Genomic DNA, 22,785 nt, shown 5'->3' with positions numbered 1-22,785 from the left:
CACTGTGTGCACCGGATTATCAGAGTAGAGGAGGAACCTGCTGAACACTACTGCACAGACTCTGACTCTGAATGCTCAAGATGTCAGCGCCCTTCGGAGTATTTTGGTTTCACTTTTGAAGGAGGAGCTGGATATGTGTCATCCACTTTTGCATGCAGTTAATGTTAAAACACAGAATCACTATGAAGACGAAAGTAGAATTTATCTCCTGCATTGATGTTGGACTCTAACAATCCTCTCGTGCTGAGGTTTCATTGCCTTTGCTGCCAGCTCCACTTGAGACAACTGGAGGGTAATATTTGACAAATGCTCATTTTTAACAGCAGTAATTTAAGTCACTAATGTTTTCCAGATAACTCTCAAGAGGATCTCTAGAGTTTGAAAACAACAAAACTAAAGGGCATAAATCCAGCGAGGCAAACAGAGATTACAGATTACAGCATCACAGCACCATTAAATCTGTTAATGCATTTTTATTCAGCTGTAAATGACAGCGAGCCGAACACAGAGCCCAGAGGAACTTTATCACAGAAGCTGTTTTTGAAGTTTTTCACAAACTTTGCAGACAGAGTGTAACAGAAGTGTAAAAACAGTGAGTCAAAGCTGTAGGGATGATCAAACGAAGCACTACAAGAGACAACACAGCCAACCGTATCCTCAGTTCCCCGACTCTCCCAGCTGCTTGTTCTTGCCCTCCGGCACGGCTCCCAGCACGAAGGGAGACTTGATGTTCATGCGGTCCCTCTCTGCCTCCTCGTCTTCATCGTAGGGCTCATCATCGTCACTGTGGTGCGGGGTGGAATGGATGGAGGCGGAGGGAGAAGGAGGCACAGAGTACGGCCGAGGGTAACGGAAACCGTCCGTCTGTGGAGACAGATTATTTCAGATTATCTGACCTCAGGATTTAAAACCTTCTCAGACGTTTGATCATCTTTCTGTTTGGTTTCTAGTTTCTGATTTCAACAATCATGACCCGACGATCAGGGTGAGCTGGAGTCTGAGTGCAACATCAGGAATCTCAGACTAACCCTGCCTTCTCTATGTTCGTCTTTCATTCATCCCTCCTTTCTTTTATCGCTCCCATTCCCTCTTCACACCTTCTTTCATTTCTTCCTCACTATTCTTCCTTTTTTGTTGCTTCCTCTTTCCATTTTTTCCTCATCCCCTCATTCCTCAAAGTATTTTACTTATTGCCTTTCCTTTCCAGAGCTCCCTTCTTCCCTCCCTTTTTTGTTCCTTTTAGCTTCCTTCTTCCCTTCCTTTGTTCCTTTTAGCTTTGTTCTTCCCTTCCTTTGTTCCTTTTAGCTTTGTTCTTCCCTTCCTTTGTTCCTTTTAGCTTCCTTCGTCCTTTCCTTGCTTTGTTTCCTTAGTTCCTTGCTCATCAGTACCTTTCCTGTTTTGCTTTCTTTTAATTCCACACTTTTTATTTTCATATCCTCCTTTCTTTACTTCCTTTTTCCTTTCTGCTTTCCTCTTGCTTCCTTATACCTCTTGTTCTCCTTCCCTTCGTCATTCCTTGCTTCCTTGCATCCTTCTGTTGCCTTACTTTTCCATCCATGTTTCCCTCTTTCCTTCCTTTCTCATGCTTCATTTTCTCACCTCTGTTTTCCATCCCTTGTTTCCTGGCGTCTCTCTCTCGTTACAAAGTATGATTCACATTGTAAAGAAAAACATTCACATCATGCCTGCAGTGTGAAGCAGAGCATCGTGAATCAGAGAGCGGTGGATGAACGGAGGAACACTGCAGGGCTCAACATGCACACTCTCATCCATGACGTCCAGTCAATCATCCAAATGTTAGTCTGTCAATTAAAGTGGACAGGTGTGGATTAAATCCTGCAGCGTCCTCTCTATGTGTCAGACATGAGAGGCTCCTCGTGTTCATGCATGTGCAGCTCCTCAGGAGGGAAACGTTGCTGAACAACACAAAGACCTCTGGAGTCAAACACCTCTGCTGAAAATAAACCTTCACACTTCGGACTGTAACGTTAAGGTGTTACTCATCTGTGCAGGAAATCAGAGTTAGTGAATGAGCCAGAGTTCCTCACCTTCAGAGGGGCCATGGGGTCCATTTTGAACTTGTCTGGGAAAGCTCTGTTCAGTGCAAGACGGCGGGCGTTGATGTAGAACTGAAAACCACAACAGAGCGGACACATGCATCAAAAACAAGTCCACCAAAACTTTTCAACATCTTTTTACTATGTTTAAAAAATTGATGCATTTAGGACTTCCTGTTTCTGCCCTTATCAAGATGTTTCAAAATCTGCATGAATCTCAGTTATAGTCTCAGGACACAGACAGATAAAATCATCAAACAGGGACCCTGTGAGTTGCAGACAGACCCGTCCCAGGTATCTCCAGTCCAGCAGCTCGGACAGCCTCTCAGTCCGGTTCCTCTGGATGATCCTCTGACGCCGAGACTGCTGACAGAAGCTGAACATGAACTGAGTCAGCTGGTTACACGAATCATCGGCTGAACGGAACCGCCGGTCCACGATGTAGATACCTGAGAGAGAGGGGAGAGAGAAGAGAGCACAGACAGCCTGTGAGGACACGTGTCACAGTGATTGTATGAAACGACGTGTGTGTGAGAGTGTGTGTGTGGGTACCGTAGGCAGCAGGGTCTGAGACGTGCTCCTCCATGAAACAGCCGAAACCCGAAAGGTTGGTGGTCACACTCGGGATTCCCATCACCGTACATTCACCTGGAGAGAACAACACAGTTCAGAAGGTACGGTGAGGCGTTTATAGCTCCTGTGAGGAACTTTCACTTTGTGTAGAATATTGTTGCCCCCTGTGGACAAAGCAGTCATTGAATGCCTAATGTATGACCAGTATTGTTTTTTGGGGGGGGCATTTTCGCCTTTAATGTGCAGGACAGCTGAAGAGAGACAGGAAGTGTGGGGAGTAGAGAATGGGGGAGGACTTGCAGTAAATGGTCAAGGCTAAAATCAAATCTGCGACTCCTGCAACGAGAGCTATGGCCTCTGTATATCGGACACGCGTTTAGACAGCTAGGCCAACGGCGCCCCATGTATGACCAGTATGACCTGAATGACAGAGAGCCTTGTTCCCAAACCTGATCCAAAAACTTGTTCAAGACTGCAGAATTTATTGATCTGTACGTGTTTTTTAAGTTTTGATACTTACGTTTTTGGAGGTATCAAAGACAGTAAAGATGGTTGCTATTTTATGACTGAAAAACAAACAACAAACTGAGGCTGAAGGTCTAAATCTAAAGATCAAGTATTGAGTTCATATTTTCTTGCTTTATGGTAGTGTAGTTACAGTGCATTACAGTTTGCATTATAAGCCTGGACACAGTTATAGACTGTACAGGCTGCATCAGTGAGAGTGATGCACAGGTAGAGTTACCTGGTGTGTATCCCCAGGGTTCATAGTAAGACGGGAACACTCCGAGGTTACATCCACGAACAAAGTCCTCGTAGTCCATCGGCAGCAGAGGACTGGTGGAGGACAGGAACTCAGGGTGGAAGATGATCTGAGAGGAGGACGGACAGGGAGACAGAAGACATGAAGGTCTGAGTCACCACCATTAACTGACTGCACAGGTATTCCCGGGTGAATCAGGACTGAGCGATGAACACAGACATAAAAAACACGACACCAACCTTAACGCGGTCGTTCCTGGAGTTGAAGAGGCCGATGCGTCTGACGTTGGACAGGATGGGGTCTGTGGCGTCGTCCAGCATGTTGTGAGTCGTCACTGGAGGGAGCGTGTGTCTCTGTGTGGGAATGATGTTTATAAAGTTATTAAATAAAACACATGACCTCAGACTGAATACAACTTTAGAACATCAGTTCACAGAGATGATTCCCTGATGAGATGTTCAAATGATCGTCGTTCATGTTGCTTTGTTGCAAATCAATCTGCCCTCTGGGCCAATAACGATCGATCAATAAATTATCTTTAGAGGTTTACATGATCTCACACACACAGACACAGACACACACACACACACACCTGGAGCAGTGGAGTGAGGAGAACTGACATAATGAGTGTTTGATTCAGAAGTGCTCGCCTGGTAACCTTTCAGACTGAGATTCGGAGTATTGATCAGTGCATTAGTTAAACACCAGGCTAATGATATCTGATCACTGACTCACACCAACATGGCAGGACGTGAAACCAGCTACACATTTATTCTACAGATCACTTGTCTGTGATCACCTCTCTGACAGGAAGGGACCTGAGAGACACCATACCTGAGGGACAGCTCACAGGTTCTTTAAATTACCCAGAAAGCTTTTTGGTTAGAGCACAACAGGAAGTGTGAAATGTTGAAAAACAGTATTCCGTCAAAAAAACAAATTCCTCTGTATTCATAAAAACATATCCAGGTGTAGCAACTTGCCAATCTCAGGCAAGCTCTTCCTGCTGACTGTCTGCGGTAAGGCTCATAAGCCCCGCCTCCTCCATGTTAACAGATGGTGCATGGGTCAAACTCATACTGTATAAATAATGGATGTAGCCCCGTGACGTCTGTTCCTGAGCGCTGTTCTGAAGCCAGTCGGCGGCGGGGGCCATACTGGTAATGCTGAACTCAACCAAACTTAGTGTGAGGTAAAGAGGAGGCCTAAAAAATGTAACTACGTGTCAAAGTGACGCTTAACTCAAGCCCTGTGGATGTTCCACTGGGGCACATCGTATTTCTGGAATTGCAGGACATCGGCTGTACATTCAACCTCGTCGATGCACCCCTGCTGGCAAGAGAGACTGCAGGCAGTGGGTTCACTTTCCAGACCCCAAAGCTACACATCTGTTTCTTCAAAACAAGCTCTCACTATAATTACATTTTCCAAAGTAGAGAGTGCTCCCTCTCAGGGTATTGGATCATCCAGAATATCATGGATATGGTTAAGGGAAGGGACTTTTTTTTTGCATAATTATACAGAAAAAACAGTAATTTTATCTATTATGTGGGTTAACTGAACTTTAAAAAGGACTGTGTTTAAAAAATGTGAAATGTGATGTGTTCAAAAAGGATAGCAGGAAACGTTCTGATGTCTAACTTTGTAAATACGTGAGTCTAAAATTAGAAAGCGGGCCAGGGGAGGATTAGGAGAGATAAACATGAAAAATGACAAACAGAAAAATAATCTTAACTGCTTCTCGTCCAATCACCAATCAGGTCGAGTCCCTGTTCAATCACTCTTCATCCACCTGCCGTCAATACCTCTCACACAGCATTTCACTCCATTATTGATGTCTGCATTCATTCATATAATTGAAAATCAGACCTTTTATGAGCTCTTTGCTTGTAACGCGGTGCCATAACATAGATCACCTTGACACATCCGCTCTATTGACCCGTGCTCTCAGAGATAATTAACCCTCGGCTGGCCTGGCTGCATCACGTTCATTCATACTTTCACACAGGGAATCCCCTCATGAGCAGAAGAAACCATCGCTCTCACGGACGGTCCCGTCTCAATGATTCATCCATTCATAAAAACCAACAGGATATGAGAGAGCGAGTAGAGACTTATCTTTGCGGGCATTCTGATTAATCTCTCTATTTTTACTCTGACTATAAAAAGATGGATCTGCTAAAATCCTTAAAGACACAAGACAGCTGATGAAGAATGATTTATAATTTATTACAGAGCAAAATATGTAGAGCTCTCTCTTTTCTCAAAGATCTACAGAAAGTGAAAGAGTATTTCTAGGTTCTGTTCTCTAGAAAGTCGTTAACTAAAATGCCACACATCTACATGGGGTCAGGGTTTTCAACATCCACCAATCAGGTGTCAGCAGGTTTCTGTGTCTGCAGGAAAAACAGTCTGTATGGAGAGCAAAAGCAGGAGGAACACGATCCAGTGTAATGACGGCTCCCATGGTTGTTAATCTGAGGAGGATTTATTTCTCTCTATAAACAGATATCTGCATGAAGAGCAGCTAACAATCTGTTCTAGATCAAACATTTACACTGAGACACAAATCTGCTTGATGCTGTGTCACTAAAGACAATCAGTGTTTAGATTTCCTGACTTCCCTGAATGTATCAGAAATGAAGGATCCCACCTCCATTCAACAAACAAACATTGTAAAAGTAGTTTTCTTCTCCTCTTGAGGACAGCCCTGACAAAGCTTTTTACTTTCAGCTACAACTAACCTGTAATTACAGATTCTGATTCAGAAACATGTTGAATCTGGATATCAGGGTCTGGATTTTAGTCTGAGAAGGGTTCTGGTCTCTGTCTGTAGTTTGAGTAGTATCCACCAATCAGGTGTCAGCAGGAGAAACAGTCTGTATGGAGAGCAACAGCAGGTGTTCTAGAATTCTGACATCAAAGACAGAATTCCAGAATTCTGTCTTTGATGTCAGAATTCTGAGAACAAATGGAACATTCTGTGAAGAAGGTCAGAGCTAAAAAAAACATCAGTGTCTCTAATCCTCTTTCATAGACCTCCATTCAACAAACAAACATTGTAAAAGTAGTTTTCTTCTCCTCTTGAGGACAGACCTGACAAAGCTTGACTTTTGACTAATCTGCATCATGATGTTGTTATTTCAGCAAACATAAGACCCGTTAATAGCTGATGACTGATCAATGATAACAGACGAGTGACAGAGAGGTCCCGGTACCTGCGTGGCGTAGATAGCTCTCTTCATGATGGTGAAGTCGTCTCGGTCCAGAATGGAGTTCATGTCGGGGATCTCTCCTCTGAGAACACAACACAGAGAGCATGTATGATCTCCATTCATCACCCAGAAACAGAACAGATGATGGTGATGTGTGAAGAGTAAAATCAATGGAGCTGTGGGGTCACTCTGAGTGTGGACACTCACTTTAACAGAGCGTCATACAGGTTCTTCCCAAACTTCTCCTTCACAGAATGAGCCGTGTCCCTGTGCAAAGAAAACAGCTTTAAATCATCAAAACTAATGGCCCTCCACATCCACACATTCTCTCAGGTCGAGTGGATCCAGGTAACCACAGGTAGGATGGATTCAGCCTCACAGTTTGTACGTCAGTGTTATGTAACAGACAGAAGTCAGGACATACCAGAGCTGTTTGCGCACCGCCTGTCCTTTCAGAGACTCCACGTTGAAGTTGTTGGTTTTAGCAGGCATGATGAAGAAAACTATGACCGTCATATCGTTTCTGTGAAACTATGGATACAAGAATGAGAGAAGAAGAAAAACAAAGTGAAGAAGAATGAATGATCAGGACACGAGTGTTTGCAGGAGGATAAATATCTCTTCTTTTCTCCTGTCCTGTCAGACCTGCAGGTTCATCTTAAATCATCACTGGACCACCTGCAGACTTTTCTTTTAGAATCACTGTGCTTTTATGGTTTCTCTGGTACTTTCCGCTTCGCTGGCCTGAGACAATCTTTCTAAGTTTTGGGTTTTATCACTGACCGCCCTCGAGGTCATGTCTCTCAGCTTTTGCCTCTTTTTCTGCAACTGCTGCATGACAATTCCCCTCAGGACAAAAACACAGTTTTACTTTATCTTACTAACCCTTCTGATTATTTTTATCTGAAACTGCACTTTGGGCTTTTTGCACGTATATATTTTTTTAAGTTCGATTTTTGGGCATTTTTGTCTTTAATGGATAGGACAGCTGAAGACAGACAGGAAATGCAGGGAGAAGAGAGTGGAGGAAGACATGCACCAAATGGTCGAGGCCGGGATTTGAACCAGCGACCGCTGCGACGAGGACAATAGGCCTCTGTACATGGGGCGCATGCTTAGACTGCTAGGCGCCCCTATTTTAGCACATTTAGGTTCTTCTGATTGCAGAGGATTAGAGTTTCTCACCCGCAGCAGGTAGTTGAGTCTGGACAGTGATTCAAGGAAAATATCTGCTCCCTTGTTGGAAAACTCGTAACGCCCAGCGATGAAAAAGAAGAGCGTTTTATCCAGGTTGAAGTCCAGATGACTACGAGAGGAAAGAGTAACAGTGCAGTCAGAGAGAAGGCTGAGGAAAATAACAAGAAAATAAAAATGTGACTGATGAAATAAAAAGCCACCTACCCGTAGAAGTGACCTCTGACGAACTCCTGGATGCGGACTTTGCTGGTGGCGTGGAGGTTCTGAAACTCGTGCACGGCTGAAAACTTCTTAACATTCAGACCATTCGGGGTCACCACGTCTGTAACATTTAAAAACAAAAGCAGAGTTCTCATATACTCTATAATTTAGTCATTATTGTGATGCTATGGGAGAGGTAGCCTAGACGTCTGCCTTTATCCTCTAAGGACCAGATATATTGGAGGGATTGTCAAGTTAATCTGGCCTTAGTATTGCAGAAGGGACTGCTTTTTGAACTCACTAGTCGCCCCCTGCTGGACATTAAGACTGCAGGTGTAAGACTATCTACATCAGCTTCATTTAAACATCTTAAACACAGTGTATGATGGAAGTATCAGGGTGCATCAGTGATATCGTCCCTACCTGGGTTCCTGTGCAGCATGTGATTGGCTTCCACAGCCGTGATCTGAGAGACCGTGGTGAAGACATGAGCGCAGTGAACTGCTGCTCTCTCCAGACAGTACCGATGGTAGATCTGACGCTCACCGGCCTCCTTATCGATGTCAAACTACAAAATATAAACAAACACTTCATGTGGTGGAGTTTTATTACATTTTAAACAATCTAAAGCACTGAAGTATGAACAAACAGATTGATGCAGTCTTTCTTGACAGGATGGCATTGACTCACACTTGACCCGATATTACGATGAGGCTTTTCTTAGGTCATCATCGTGAACTAATAACTGATGACGTCAACATCTTACTCAGTTAAAACCTGCTCTGAATGTGCCGCCTCTGCACAGTCAGGCAAGTTCAATTGCTAGAGGCTTCAACTGCTATAGGCTTAGACTACTATAGACTTCAACTGCTATAGGCTTAGACTGCTATAGGCTTAGACTGCTGGGGGAACTGACACACTGGTACCTCTCCTTTGGAATCATCTACCAGCCAGGGTCTGGGAGGCACCCTCTCTACTTTTAAGAGTAGGCTTCAAACTTTTCTTTTTGATAAAGCTTATAGCTAGAGCTGGCTCAGGCTTGGAGTTATGCTGCTATAGGCTTAGACTGCCAGGGGAAGTGACAACATGGGATCCTGTCTTTCCCCTCTCTCTTCTCTCTCTGCCTGTGTCTTACTGTAACTCTTCCTGTCCCATTAAAGTTACTAACCATAGACCTTTCTGGAGTCCCTGAGCTCCCTTGTCTCATACGTTCCTCTAGATCTCTGCTGCTGTGGACGTGCCAGACTCCAGCTGCTGCTACAACTACTACTATCCGTCTCACCACTATCATCTCTCTCTTTCTCTCTTCATCTCCCTCTATCCCTCTCTCCAACACGGTCTCAGCAGATGTGTGTCTAACATGAGTCTGGTCTTGCTGGAGGTTTCTGCCTGTTAAAGGAAGTTTGTCCTTGCCACTGTAACTTGCTAAATGCTGCAAAGTGCTCTGCTCATGGTGGATTAAGATGAGATTAGACTGATTGATAATACTTCTTTTATGTATTAATTGAAGGTTTGAATGTGAAGGGAAGAAGTATAAAGACAGAGAAGTGACATTGCATAGGCAGCATTTATCAACCTAGACTGATTTGTGACACTCCTTCCACCAGGAGAGAAAAACAACTTATATTTTATTTCTGAGGTTTGTTTGTAAGTTACTGATAATCTTTACTTTCAGGACTGACTGTAGCTCCTTGTTTCCTCCATCCTGTCTGTACACAGCGTAAGTTTGAGTATGTCACAATTCATTAAACTGAAAATGCATAATGATGTGATTCCATCGATTACACGGATGCAGGTAACCAACACCTGCTCCGTCAATAGTTCAGCCTGTGAGTGGCCTTTAGCTGCACGCTGACCTTTAAGATGTGGTGTAGAGTCAATTAACCACACACACTGACCTCTGCACACACAACCCAGTATCACTAACGACGCTCTGAGTGGATGTAAAGACGGAAAGATCTGGACTGAAGCTTTGAAACAATTATGAGAGGGCAGGAAGGTGAGAATGTAAAAATCAGAAGTTCAGTTTGTTCCTGTTTGAGTGTCACAGCGCAGATTTCTGTCATTGTTTATATGGAGAAGTATTTGATCTGGATCGTAGTCTTTCCGATCTCTCACCTTATCCAGGTTGTTGTAGAAGTCGGCATTCCCGGCACACAGGTATCGTCCCAGCAGGGTGGCATGTGTCGTAAAGATAGTCGCCATGGGAATTCTACGAGAGCGAGCCAGAATCAGGCCTGGCCCCGCCTGCCACTCGTGGAAATGAGCGATGACATTTTGTTTGTCTCCCAGCTCGTCCGTTAACTGAAACAGACGAGGAGGTTTGAGACTTCAGAGTTCACAGGAGTTCCGTTTAAAGCTGCAGAAATGAAAGCTGGGTGGTTAAAAGTTAAACCTCTCTGAAGAACCAGGCGATCAGCGAACCCAGGATGAGCGAGTCGTTGGCCTCTCGGTCGTTGAAGGGGAGGCCGATGTTGCAGGTCTGCCACAAGTCCCCCTTCCATCGGTCCAGGTTCCAGGCTGCAGAGCCCACGTCGAACAGGATCACATAAGGACTGCCTTCGATCAGCCAGCGACCAAAATGAACCTGCAGTGCCGACATCAGCAGAATGAGCCAGATCACAGAGGGAAGGATTCAGAGACCAACTTTTAAAATCAAATTCTGCTTTGACTTGTTCACAGATCCTTTCAGCCTGGGGACAGAAACAGTTTTTCATGTCTTTACTCAGGTAGAAGAAGAAGAAGAAACATCTGCGTACAATGTTCTATGTTTAAACTCTTAAGAAGAACAACACTTACAGTATTTATTATTGTAATACCTGAGATGCTGCAGAGGGTTAGGGTTTAGGTTCTTGTTCAGGCAGATCACATCAGCTGCCTTCAACATGAATATGTTGCACAGCATGTGTGGTGTATGAGCGCCACCTAGTGGCAGGAGGTTTGTGGTAACATTCACAATGACAGACTGCAGATGGAGAAGTCTCTTACTGAAGCTTAGTGAGATGCTCACTGTGATGGAAGTCAAATTAGAAACACACTTCAGGATCCAAAGCTTCCTTCCACCATCACTGAGACCATCTATTGATTATGATTAATTAAATCTGTTTGTAGTGATGTACACTACCAGTCAAAAGTTTGGGCACACCTTCTCATGCAATGGTTTTTATTTATTTTAATTATTTTCAACATTGTAGATTAATACTGAAGACATCAAAACTATGAAATAATCTGGTTTTGCCATAATCTGGATTACAACAGTATACAAATAGGGCTATCCATTGTGTACGAACCCTACCTCTGAACAACACAACTGATGGTCTCAAACACATTAAGAAGGCAAGTAATTCTACAAATGAACTCTTGACAAGGCTCATGTTAATTAGAAACCATTCCAGGAGACCACTTCATGAAGCAGACTGAGAGAATACCAAGATTGTGCAAAGCTTTCATGAAGGAAAAAGGGGGCTACTTTACAGAATCTAAAATATAAAACATATTCTGCTTTGTTTAACACTTTTTTGCTCATTAAATAATTTCATATATGTTCTTTCATAGTTTTGATGTGTTTGTTATTAATCTACAGTGTTTCAAATAGTTAAAATAAAATACAAACCCTTGAATGAGAAGGTGTTTCTAAACTTTTGACTGGTAGTGTATATGAAAGTGGAGGAAGTATTATGCAAATTTATTTCAATAAAAGTGCTATTTTAGGTTTGTGAAATACAAATACTCTAACACTTGTAGTCCTGGAGTCTAAAATATAAAAGTATGTTATTTAATCAAAATGTACCTCAAGAACAAAAATGATGATGATTATTATTGTAAAATTAGTTTCTGGTGGTTTTTAATAACTATCACCTCTGCATTTGTTCCATGTATTCAGTGTTAGCTAACTAAACCTGTAGTGAAGCATCTTAAGTATCTGTTTTTTTTTCTGCTCTGTGCTTCCGTCCTTGCATCTCTGACCCATAGACTGGAAATAAAAAATGGACAGCGTTGTACTCCCGTTGGCTCCTGGGCGCAGCCATTGTGCAGCCAGAGCCTGTGAAGCCACTGTAATGAGCTCCGCCCTACAGCGTAACGTCACAAGACGCTGTGTGTCCTTTGAAGTTTCTCTCTACGGCGGCTGTGAATCAAAGGAAACCCGGAAGTAAAACCCCGTTTTTTAAACTCTAATAACTAAAGAAAAATAAAGTTTGACTGCTCCCCCATTCAAATGAATGGGGCAGACACACTGCTGAATGCCTCACCACCAGGGGAGGATCTGGCTCGCTTGCTCTGACCTGACTCACAGAGTTTTATCTACACTACACATTGTGAAGACAAATGATTCATGACTCAAAGTTTACTAAATCAATACTCATCCAAAGTCTTTTTACTCCTCTCACCTGGCAGCCGTTGTTGATGAGCGCATCCATGGCCTTCCTGATGGCAGGGTTCGGCGGCTCGCAGCCCTCAACCTGCGTCTTAAAGTTGTGATCGAAGTACGGCCCCATCATGAAGTAGTTCTCTCCCCACTCGTCCACCGTGATTTTAGCTTTGGTCTGAATCACGGTGTAGATCCCTCCGACTGAAGACCGTCACAGAGAGCAGAGGAGACAGAAATCAGCTTTTCTACAAGGTCGAAATATTTAAATGTTGTGTTCACTTTTTAACTCATCGTGAGGATAAACCTGATGTCTCTAAAAGTAGTATGGGAGGTCGAGCCTTAAGTTATCAGGCCCCTCTCCTTTGGAATCATCAACCAGTCAGGGTCAGGGAGGCAGACGCCCTCTATACTTTTAGCAGTAGGCTTCAAACTTTCCTTTTCAATATAGCTTATAATTAGAGCTGGCTCAGGCTTGGACCAGCTCTTAGTTATGCTGCTATAGGCTTAGACTGACACACTGGGGTCCTGTCTTCTCCTCTCTCTCCTCTCTCTGCCTGTCTCTTACTTTAACTCTTCCTGTCCCATTAAAGTCACAAACCATAGACCTTTCTGGAGTCCCTGACCTCCCTTGTCTCGTAGGTTCCTCTGGATCTCTGCTGCTGTGGACGTGCCAGACTCCAGCTGCTACAACTACTACTATCCGTCTCACCACTATCAACTCTCTCTCTCTTCATCTCCCTCTATCCCTCTCTCCAACACGGTCTCAGCAGATGTGTGTCTAACATGAGTCTGGTTCTGCTGGAGGTTTCTGCCTGTTAAAGGAAGTTTGTCCTTGCCACTGTAACTTGCTAAATGCTGCAAAGTGCTCTGTTCATGGTGGATTAAGATGAGATCAGACTGAGTCCTGTCTGTAAGATGGGACTGGATCTTATCTGGTCTTGATGTTGGGTCTTTGTTAATAATAGAACATAGAGTATGGTCTAGACCTGCTCTGTTTGGAAAGAGTTTTTTTTAACTGAATCTAAATGTTGATGTTTGTTTCGAGTTCACATCACAGCCCGTATTTTTGATCCTGTTAAAGTCCTAACACGTGGAACTGTTTCCCCCTCGTCTGTAATTTGGCAATGAAAAGACAAATATTGATATGACGGAGCAGAATCAGTCAGTGAGCTCATACTGACGTCTGAACCGCATCACAGAGCAGCTGTTATATAAGAGCTGGCCGCAGAGAGGACGGCAGAACGAGCAATGACCTCTGATCTGTTTAAAAAAAACACATCAGGCTCACAGAGACTCTGAGAGTCAGATCATAACGTGTGCTCGGACTTATGATAGGAAACAGTAAACAGGATGGTTTTAGAGAAGAGAATGGAAATGCAATAAAACTGCTTCATAGCATCAAAATCTGGGGACTCTTGCCTCTGAGGTGTTCTACAAACTGAGCTTTTCAGAATCGTTCACATTTGCAGAATGATCCAAGTTAAATAATTTCTTTCCAATTTTATTGAATGAATTCCTAAATTACAGTCAGTGATTGGCCTCTTGAGCTCCTCTTTCTGCTGGCACAGCATACTCAGGCATCCACAACAACATGGGATGTTTGTGTAGTGAGCGTGCAAAAGGGCGGACGGCTTGGTAACAGCGTCATGGATTGTGAACCTCCACAATCTCTAGGAGGAAGATTCAACAAGGCAACAAAAAGGCAAACAGGAGCACACCTGAGCTGCAAGAATTCAATACATGACACAAACATCATCGGTCATGATGTCCCCAATGCAAAATTAAAGTTTTAATAATTTAATAAAGAGTCAGGCTCCTTGTCTTACAGCAGGATTTTTACACTGAACAAGACACAGAGAGTTTAAATAGATCTGAAATCGTGATCAAACTAAACTCATGATGTTTAAAAAAGATGCTGAAGCTGCCATCGCTCTTTTAAGATTCACATTAAAAAACTTGAAAACAAGCTGAAGTTGCAGCCCTGCTTGTATTTCTGAAATAAGTCATGTTTGAGACTTGTTGCTGTTACTTTTATGGTGATGTTTTATGTCAGCATGAAGTGGCAAGCTCCAGCCATGAGAATTGAAGCCAATGCCGAAGTGTTAACAACTGCACTTTTTCGAGTGTCCACTAGAGGCTGGCTGCAGAAACACCAGAAACCACATACACAGAACTGACCTTTACAGCAGAAATAAACATGTAGACAGCCTGGTTCAAAAAACAGTTTAGGTCTGCATAGCTCATTTCTCTATCAGCACACACTGTAGGTGTACACTGAGGTGAATTTATTATAACTTGTTATTTTTGAAGATATTAAACTTGACGATTGACTGGATGATTGACAGGCGGAAACACTGTATCTGTTAGCGAGGAGGCTAAAGGCCCACCTCTTTACCTCACACTAGCTCCACAGAAGTTAGGTTGAGTTCAGCATTTCCAATATGGCACCCACCGACAATCGGCTTCAAAACAGGGCTTCAGGAACAGATGGGTGACGTCACAGAGAATACGTCCATTTATTATACAGGATATGATCTGCATACATCTCCATAATGCCTTCACTCTCTGCAGCCTGTTAACCATGAAGCACTGAGGTTCATTACACATCTTACAGCCCTGTATGCTAATCCCTGCCATGACTTTATCTATAAGACACTCTTAATGTACTCCAGCCGTGCAGCCCCCCAGCTGAATGCAGAAGTTTTGGCCTCAATGTTGAACATTATCGTCTCATGATGTTCACTTTGTCATGCATTATCCTGTTCTTATGCAGAACCTCACTTTCATCATTAAGTTGACAAAGTCAAACTGACTGTTGAAGGGTTCTAAGCTATAATCTCTCAGGTTTCTGCATAAATAATCCATCTTTATATGAACTTTTATGTTTGGACCATTCAACCCTGCGGTAAACATCATGTTTTAACTCCTCTCATCAGAAACGATCTTCACTCAGCACCATCAGATGTATTTTTCATATGTACTCTTCTGATTTTATTCATCGACATGTGTTGGATTCATGAAACTGAAACAGCCGCCGCCTGCTTCCACTTATCTGCAGCTTAATGTTTAGCTCTTCAGAGGGAGCAGACTTCAATATTTACTCTCTGTGACGGCCGACGCTTTACCAAATATGAATTCATTACTTCACATATGAATAAACTTTTAGAGTCTGTACGTGTTTGGAGAAGTTTCTGATTTGAAAAAATGACTTGTGTTGTTTTCTTCCAATCAGAGAGAATTAATCAGAATCTTTGTTCCTGCTGATCCGTTCATGATGTTCAGTTCTTACACTTTCAGCTTTCTGAATCTGATCTACTTCACTCTGCACGATGCATCAGTTCCAATACGCTTGTCTTTAAGCTTTAAGAAATGAAGCACCGTTACCTTTGTTGGTGACCTCCCAGGACACCTCGAACAGCAGCAGGTCCTCCACGGGCAGCTCGTCCTCCTCCCAGGATGGCAGCAGCCCACTCAGGGACGTCATGGACAGGGAGCGAGACAGTGGCATCTTCGGAGCGTCTTCTGGAGGTCCAACAGAAACCACCTAAAACCTAAAACTGAGAAACCTTCAAACAGGCCTGCAGGTGGAGGTCCTGGATGAGGCGGGGACAGACCTACAAACACAACACAGTGAGATAAAGAGTCTGACGAGGGCAAAGAGCTTCGACCTGACTACTGAGACCGACCTCTAGCCAGCAGGAGGGGACGCTCACCTTCCACACACACACACACACACACACACACACACACACACACACACACACACACACACACACACACACACACACACACACACACACACACACACACACACACACACACACACACACACACACACACACACACACACACACACACACACACACACACACACACACACACACACACACACCGGGGTCAAAGGTCGGCCTGAGCTGTGTGTGATGAACTCAGAGGGATTGTGAAATGAATGAAGTTCTGCACACGAGGACGGAGGATCACTGTGGATGTCACCAAAGCAAACAAAGCGTCCGTTCACTGAGCTGAATGTCACGACTGTGCTCAAACTTTGAATATGTCAGTTTGATTTTCCTTCACATATTTACCTTTACCTGAACTTTAATCTCTTTAACTTGATTTTAAATGTTTATAAATATACATTTTAAAATTAATTGTACTCCTTTAGAGTTATTTTTAGGGGAATTTTATGTCAATTAAAATACTTTTTATGATTTTATGACCTGCTTGTTTTATTTTGCTGCACATAAAACAGTTTGTAACCTGGCTTTTGAAAATGGCTCTATAAATAAATGATTATTATTATCATGGATTATATTATGGAGCCCTCTGGCTGTGCAACAATGTGGTGCAACAGCATCTGAACAATGTGTGTGTGCAGAAAATCAGATGTCGTCACAATCATCTTTATGTGGATAACTGAGAATAAAAACCCCAAATGTAAGCTTCTAAACTTAGACAGTGAGGATATGATCAGAAATAAAACTCTTAACATGGAATAAAATGTAAAAATAAGAGGTGGAATAACGCCACAGAGGTTCTGGGACTCGTACAGATTATAATGGAGTATTAGGGAAGAACCAAAAGTGGCCTAAGACAAAAAACTACAGGATAATTATCTGAATGCATCCTCTTTCTGATAATTTTATGATGTTTATTTAATGCATGTGATGTTTTCATCCCTGGTTACAGTCAGACCAGGGATCCATGTTGCACATCATCATCATCATCACCCGTTTCTCTTCTCTCGTGTCCTGCAGCCCTCCTTTAAACCTCCTTAATGATCCTGTAGTCATCTGTAAACACATCTGTTCATCGTGCACCCTTTGTTTTGTTTGTTAATGTATGATTGTGAAACCTTTGGCCTTCCTCTCCTGCAAGGATCACACTCTGAAGTCTCACCTGGAAAAACTGCATTCAAACACGAGTTTACCAGAAACCTCTCGTCCCTTCTCTTCTGCATCCCCGTCAAATCACTGGATCCTTCGTAATTACGTGTCCGTGTGTTTCTGCTCGGTTTCTGTGTTTGGTTTTAAAATGATCATGAATACATCATCACCAACATGCACTCACACGTTACCTTTCACAAGATCAACCATCAGCGTCATCCCGTTTCCCAGAACAGCAGAGCATGAATGATGTATTTTCAAAACGCTCTGCAATTTAGCACATGGAGACGCAGCCGGCTGTGATTGGCTGAGAGCTGCAGGAGCACGAGGTCACCTGGTGGAAATATAAAATAGGTGAGACAGGAGTGAACGTGTCAGAGCCCAGATTTACACTTTAATATAACGTACATACAGACAGCAGAGGTTCAATGTCAGACATGAGGCTGCTGGCTCTGGTTGTGGTCTGCGGGCTGATGGTGGGTCAGGATGCTCTGCAGGGATCAGACTCCGCACAGAGGACACCTGGGACAGGTAAGAAACCAACCATTCATTAACTAATTAACTAAAAGATAACCTTATTCTAAAACAATTTATCTAAATGTTCTTTTTAAAACCTCACTCTGAGGACGGATTAATCACAGCTGCAGGTCTCATTCAGCAAACTACTACAAATCTCTGAATCTGAAGCTTGTCTTTTGCATTCATATTTTTTAGATTACAATAAAAATGTATACATCTTAAAGTAACAAATTTAATCACAATAAACCAAAATCACTTTGTTTCTGAAATTTTGAAAACAAAACATCTGAACATCTTATTAAATGTGATGTTATTTTTGATTTAACTCATCGTCTTTTCCAGGATTTTAGAAATGTGGGGATTCATGACTGTTTGCAGCCTTTACAATTTACAGTTTTAAATTGAAGTACCTGATTATATTGGTAGTAGTAATAAAAAAAACTGTATTTTATCAAAGTATAAATCCTGAAAAATAAAATATAACAGTAACAAAATCTTTATGGACATGGGAAACAGACAGCCCCGGATTTTTTACTTTATCTGAAATATGTTTAATAAATTGTATAAACCTTTAATGTGTCAAACTTGGATCTCTAGAATAAACTTCATAGGACATTTAAAAACTAAAGTACCTGAAAAAAACACAAAATACAACAAGTGTCTCCTTTTCTTACCCAAACCTGAAAAGCTATGATTCAGTATGAGTTTCACCTCGTACTCTGCAGAAGTAAAATGCTGCTGACATTGAAATATAAATATTATGTTTTGATTGTATAAATATGATTGTGATAGTAATATACCTAAAATAATAACTGTTGTATAGAAGTATTTAACTATATAATAGAATAGATCAGTAATTTTGAAAAACCTTTAAATTTTTCTCTTCCATGATTTCAGGACTATAACTGAAAAATAACAGAAAAAATCTGGCGATAAGGAAATATTTGCGTCAGGATGTTACAGATAAAGTAAAACACAATTTCATGATGAAAAAAAAAAACTTTAGTCATTTAGTCAAACAGCTATGCCATGAATTTGAAAAGCTTTTAATGTTTCCATTTCCTTCCAAGGAGTAAAATTACTTCTTCTTACTGATCATGGTTAATGAATGTTATGTTATACCATACAAGAGTCTGTTATGTTTGTAAGTTTGGGTTCACTGAATAGGAAAACAATATAAACCTATTCTGTTCAATTAGGCCTATTTTCATCCAGCAGCAAACTAAAACAGTAAAATAAACGTACAGTTCATATTTCTCCACCGTGTTGATGAAAACTAACATTATCTCTGAATATTGAATTAACTTGTTTATGATCAGAAACTGAATATCCGGAAAATTAAATGAGTTTCACAAATACAGAGGCTAAGAACAGACACACTCTCGGTCTTAATGTGATTATCTATTCTTCTTGATATTGGAAGTGAAATATCAGTGATAACATTGACATTATTTGTGCAAAACCTTGCAGCCCAAAGTGCTGGACAACACAAGATTAGATAGAGAATCTCACTGTAGCAATTAAAGTCATATACAATTACAGGATGTTAAAAATGGGGGAAAAAGGATGTCAATTTTAACCATGATTGGGATAAATAAAATGAAAGTGGGGACTGAAAACTAAACAAAGTAAACAAAAAAACTAAATCAATTTTATATAAATAAAATATGTTGAGTAAAAAAAAGGTTAACCCTTACAGATAGGTCTTTAGTTTTTTCAACTTATTTCCAAATAAACCAAAGTTTACTGCTCAAAGATCCAGGGGGAGTGTGATCCACATTTCAGGTAAAGAAAAAACCCAAAGCTACCTCAGCATGCAGTATCTTTATTTTGAAATAAATGTTGTTTACTTCGCTTTATTTGAAATCATAGGCATTTCTAGCCCATTTTTGGGGCTGCTGAAGCACCTCTAAATTGGATCCCAGCACCCCTAAAATTTGAGAGATTTAAAAAAAAAAAAAATCACTGTATGTCTATTATAGCAAGCTAGAAAAGTTTCAAAACCATACAGTACTTGGATGAAACATAATATTTTAACAACAAAAATACAGCAGCTCCACCGCATTTAACATGTTGTGCATTGCATTTCAAATGAATGTCCAAAAAATAACTCCAATGTCAATTTTTGTTATTTTTGGTACTCACTGTGGGGGACTGATTTACTCCAGAAACATACTGATTATGTATATGCTGAGGAGCTGCTATAACAAAATGAGTCTTCTTTCCCCATAAATTAGGGTTACCATATTTTTCTTTTATGACTCCAATCCATTTCTCTTTTGCTGTGGCTCAGCATTTAAATAACCTTTATTAGATTTGAGGGTTTTCCCAAAAAGTGCTATACTTTTCTTTCACAAATGTGGGAATGAAATTAGGTTAAAATGTACAAAACAATTAAATAAACAAATAAATGTATCTAGCCCGGCTCAGCACCCCTAAACATCCGATCATAGAATCGTCCCTGTTTGAAATTATTGTTATAACTTTTTCAGACCCAGTTTCAATCAGTTCATCTTTAGTACGTATCAAAGTAATAAGAGAAAAATATTTAATATTTTCTGTTAGAAAGTAGACTCTATCTCCTCTCCTCCAGTTACACTTTACAGCATTAACAACAACAAAGCATGTCCTCTTTAGGCTTCCGTACGCACTAACTGGTCCTTAATGCTAGTTTTGAGTATACCGTCTATGGTTTTTAGCTTTCTCACCTGTGTCCTCCTGCAGCAGCAGGCTGTAGGCTGCAGGTGTTTCTCATTGTCCCAGGTGTGTTCAGGTGTCCCCCTCTGTCCCCCTCAGGTTCAGTCCCCTCCGCTCTCATCAGGAGGTCCACCGGAGAGCTCTTGGAGGAGGACCCGAGCACCTGTTTCTCTCTGCGGGAGAACGAGGAGCAGCGGCAGCTCCTCTGCAACGACCGGAGGAGCAAGTTTAACTTCAACCCGTTCGGCCTCCGCTTCGGGAAACGGTTCAACAGCTACATTTACCGGAGGGCCGTGAAGAGGGCCCGGAGAAACCAGTTCTCACCGCTCTCTATGTTCTCGCGAGAACTCGAGGTGCCCACCTGAGACTAGTTACCTGAGGAGTCATGCAGCTCTGATGAGATCTATCTTAAGTGTAAAGTAAAGAACGAGAGAAAGCCCTTTACTGCTGAGGACATGATGCTTCTGTGAATAAACTTTTGTACCCACCTTCACTGTGAAGTTATTTAAAGACATAAAACTGAATATCAAATATAACATTTTAATCAGAATGACTCCAAATATAGTTTTAAATTAGTTTGTGAGCTTATTAATGTTAAAACTTCAGATCTAAACAGCCGATTCTGCTGACATTGAAAAAGCTCATCTATGATGTCTGCAGTGGCATCATCCATCCACAAGGTGGAGCTGCCTTTATGAATTATAATAGCCAGAAAGCTTTCAGATAAAGTAAATGAATGAAAACGAGTCATACTTTATAATGAAAATATTCATTATCTGAATAAAATATGTATAAAATGAAAATGCATCAAATATGAATGATATACTGTCAGTTTTAGGTTTTAAGTACTAATAACTAGTATTTTTGATCATGCTATAGGCTTGATGATCCTTCCTCCTCCATGTTTTATGTTCAATTTGAACAGTTGTCTGATTAAATGTTTCTAGAAGGATAGAATCCTTTTATTTTCTACAACCCTTGTGTCTATCTCACCTGTTAAATCACATCCTAAGCCCTAAAGTTAAAAGTGCATTTCCAGATCAGTGTGTGCAGTGAGTATGTTGTGATCTTGTGAGCTAAATTTAATGTGTACTGGTTTGTCATGTAAGAAATACTGTTTATATGTTTCCTGGATTTCAACTCGATGTTCCCTTAAACAGAATACAAGCACCAAATATCATGAAATAAACAGCAAATAATTTTTAAAAAATAACGAAAGAATGAAGGTCATTGTGAAAATGTTGTTTTGTTTGACCAGTTTAAAAGTTTTCTTTCTTTCAGTTCCTGTAATGCACCCTGAATCCAGCGCCCTGCAAACTTTCAAACCAAAGTCATCCCAATCCTTCAGAAATGTTTTAACCTCTGCTGTTTGTTTGTTCCTTCAAGCTGAGTTATCTTTGGCTGGTTTTAAGTGTTCCTGGTGTTATCATGATGATAATTTTTACAGCATATCCTCACACTCAGATGGCCTCAGTTATAGAAAGTCACTTTAAAGGCCCTGTGAGGAGTTTTGAACTGGCTGAGAAACAGACTGAAAATGATATTGATGCCTCTTTATGACCTTCAATAGCAAACAAGCTCATCAGCAGCAACATTGACACCTTTTCTTTGGTCATTTTTAATGCCTGAAACCCCCCTGAGAGGGTAGGTTTCAGACCGGATGATGGACATCTCGCTTCAGAAACAGCCTTCATTTGACTGTTTTCATGGAAAATAATCACATTCCCTGATAAAGTTGACTGTTGAAGACAACAGGATGAGGCTTTTGTTAAAAACACTACTTTTTGCATGTATAGGACAAGAGATAAGAGGTATCGCTTTGTCCACAGGGGGTGCCAGAATCGATACAAAACAAAAGCTCCTCACAGCAGCTTTAAGTAGCTCACCAATTCTGACCTTGACCAAAAACAAATGTATCAAAGTAAAACTTTGATTACAGAGACGACTGATGCGCCAGTGAAAGCACCTCCTCTGTTATACTGATACCGGTCTATCTCTCTGACCTTGCAGGCTTTTTCAAAGTCGACTGATTCTGCTTTCATGAATCACTTTAAGTTACGTCTTCAGGTTATGTCTAATATCACATCACTTCAGTCCTACTTTCATCATCAGAGGCTTTTTATTCCTCAAATATTTGCACAATATGTTTGTGATGTCTTCAATTAATTAAAATTAAAAGCCAGTTTAAAGCTCCCTTCTAATGAGAAACACATTTTTCCTTTCCCATATCTTTAAATATATTAACTATACAATATACTATAATACTATTGTGGTTTTACTTTGGTGTTGCAGAGTCAAGATGTCAGAG

General features: G+C 41.4%; 2 protein-coding genes across 3 annotated transcripts; one reads left to right on the top strand and one right to left on the bottom strand.

The window, feature by feature from the left end:
* Nucleotides 1–453: 453 nt before the first annotated feature.
* On the bottom strand, nt 454–20,814 carry gys2 (glycogen synthase 2). 2 transcript variants are annotated; one of them, XM_034673703.1, is made up of 19 exons: nt 20,489–20,814; nt 17,670–17,783; nt 17,453–17,595; nt 15,760–15,989; nt 12,395–12,576; nt 10,402–10,593; nt 10,125–10,310; nt 8,430–8,574; nt 8,010–8,127; nt 7,794–7,914; nt 7,033–7,139; nt 6,816–6,875; nt 6,612–6,690; nt 3,633–3,746; nt 3,376–3,502; nt 2,610–2,705; nt 2,343–2,506; nt 2,049–2,129; nt 454–864 (listed from the first exon to the last, which is right to left on the bottom strand). In XM_034673703.1, the coding sequence occupies exons 4-19, from the start codon at nt 15,881–15,883 to the stop codon at nt 658–660; spliced, it is 2,103 nt and encodes a 700-aa protein (XP_034529594.1). In that variant the 5' UTR covers nt 15,884–15,989; nt 17,453–17,595; nt 17,670–17,783; nt 20,489–20,814; the 3' UTR covers nt 454–657. The 2 variants fall into 2 exon arrangements, with proteins under 2 accessions (XP_034529594.1, XP_034529592.1); XM_034673701.1 differs by having other exon boundaries at nt 17,674–17,783.
* Nucleotides 17,670–20,965, top strand: kiss2 (kisspeptin 2). Its single transcript, XM_034673704.1, has 2 exons — nt 17,670–17,792; nt 20,544–20,965. Exons 1-2 carry the CDS (start codon nt 17,690–17,692, stop codon nt 20,840–20,842), a joined length of 402 nt encoding a protein of 133 aa, XP_034529595.1. The 5' UTR covers nt 17,670–17,689; the 3' UTR covers nt 20,843–20,965.
* The last annotated feature ends 1,820 nt before the right edge of the window (nt 20,966–22,785 follow it).

Source organism: Notolabrus celidotus, chromosome 21 (assembly GCF_009762535.1).
Source record: "Notolabrus celidotus isolate fNotCel1 chromosome 21, fNotCel1.pri, whole genome shotgun sequence".
Lineage (NCBI taxonomy): Eukaryota > Metazoa > Chordata > Actinopteri > Labriformes > Labridae > Notolabrus > Notolabrus celidotus.
The sequence above is the reverse complement of the archived record's forward strand: the minus strand, read 5'-3'. Positions and strand labels throughout refer to the sequence as shown.

Excerpts from the sequence above, each read along its gene's own strand:
- kiss2 (XM_034673704.1), top strand. The coding sequence starts at position 17,690 with ATGTCAGACATGAGGCTGCTGGCTCTGGTTGTGGTCTGCGGGCTGATG. Across the intron at positions 17,793-20,543 it reads ACAGAGGACACCTGGGACAG|GTGTGTTCAGGTGTCCCCCT; the intron begins GTAAGAAACCAA and ends TCATTGTCCCAG.
- gys2 (XM_034673703.1), bottom strand. The coding sequence starts at position 15,883 with ATGCCACTGTCTCGCTCCCTGTCCATGACGTCCCTGAGTGGGCTGCTG. Across the intron at positions 10,311-10,401 it reads TCGCCTGGTTCTTCAGAGAG|TTAACGGACGAGCTGGGAGA; the intron begins GTTTAACTTTTA and ends CGTCTGTTTCAG. Across the intron at positions 7,915-8,009 it reads GTCAGAGGTCACTTCTACGG|TCATCTGGACTTCAACCTGG; the intron begins GTAGGTGGCTTT and ends TTCCTCTCGTAG.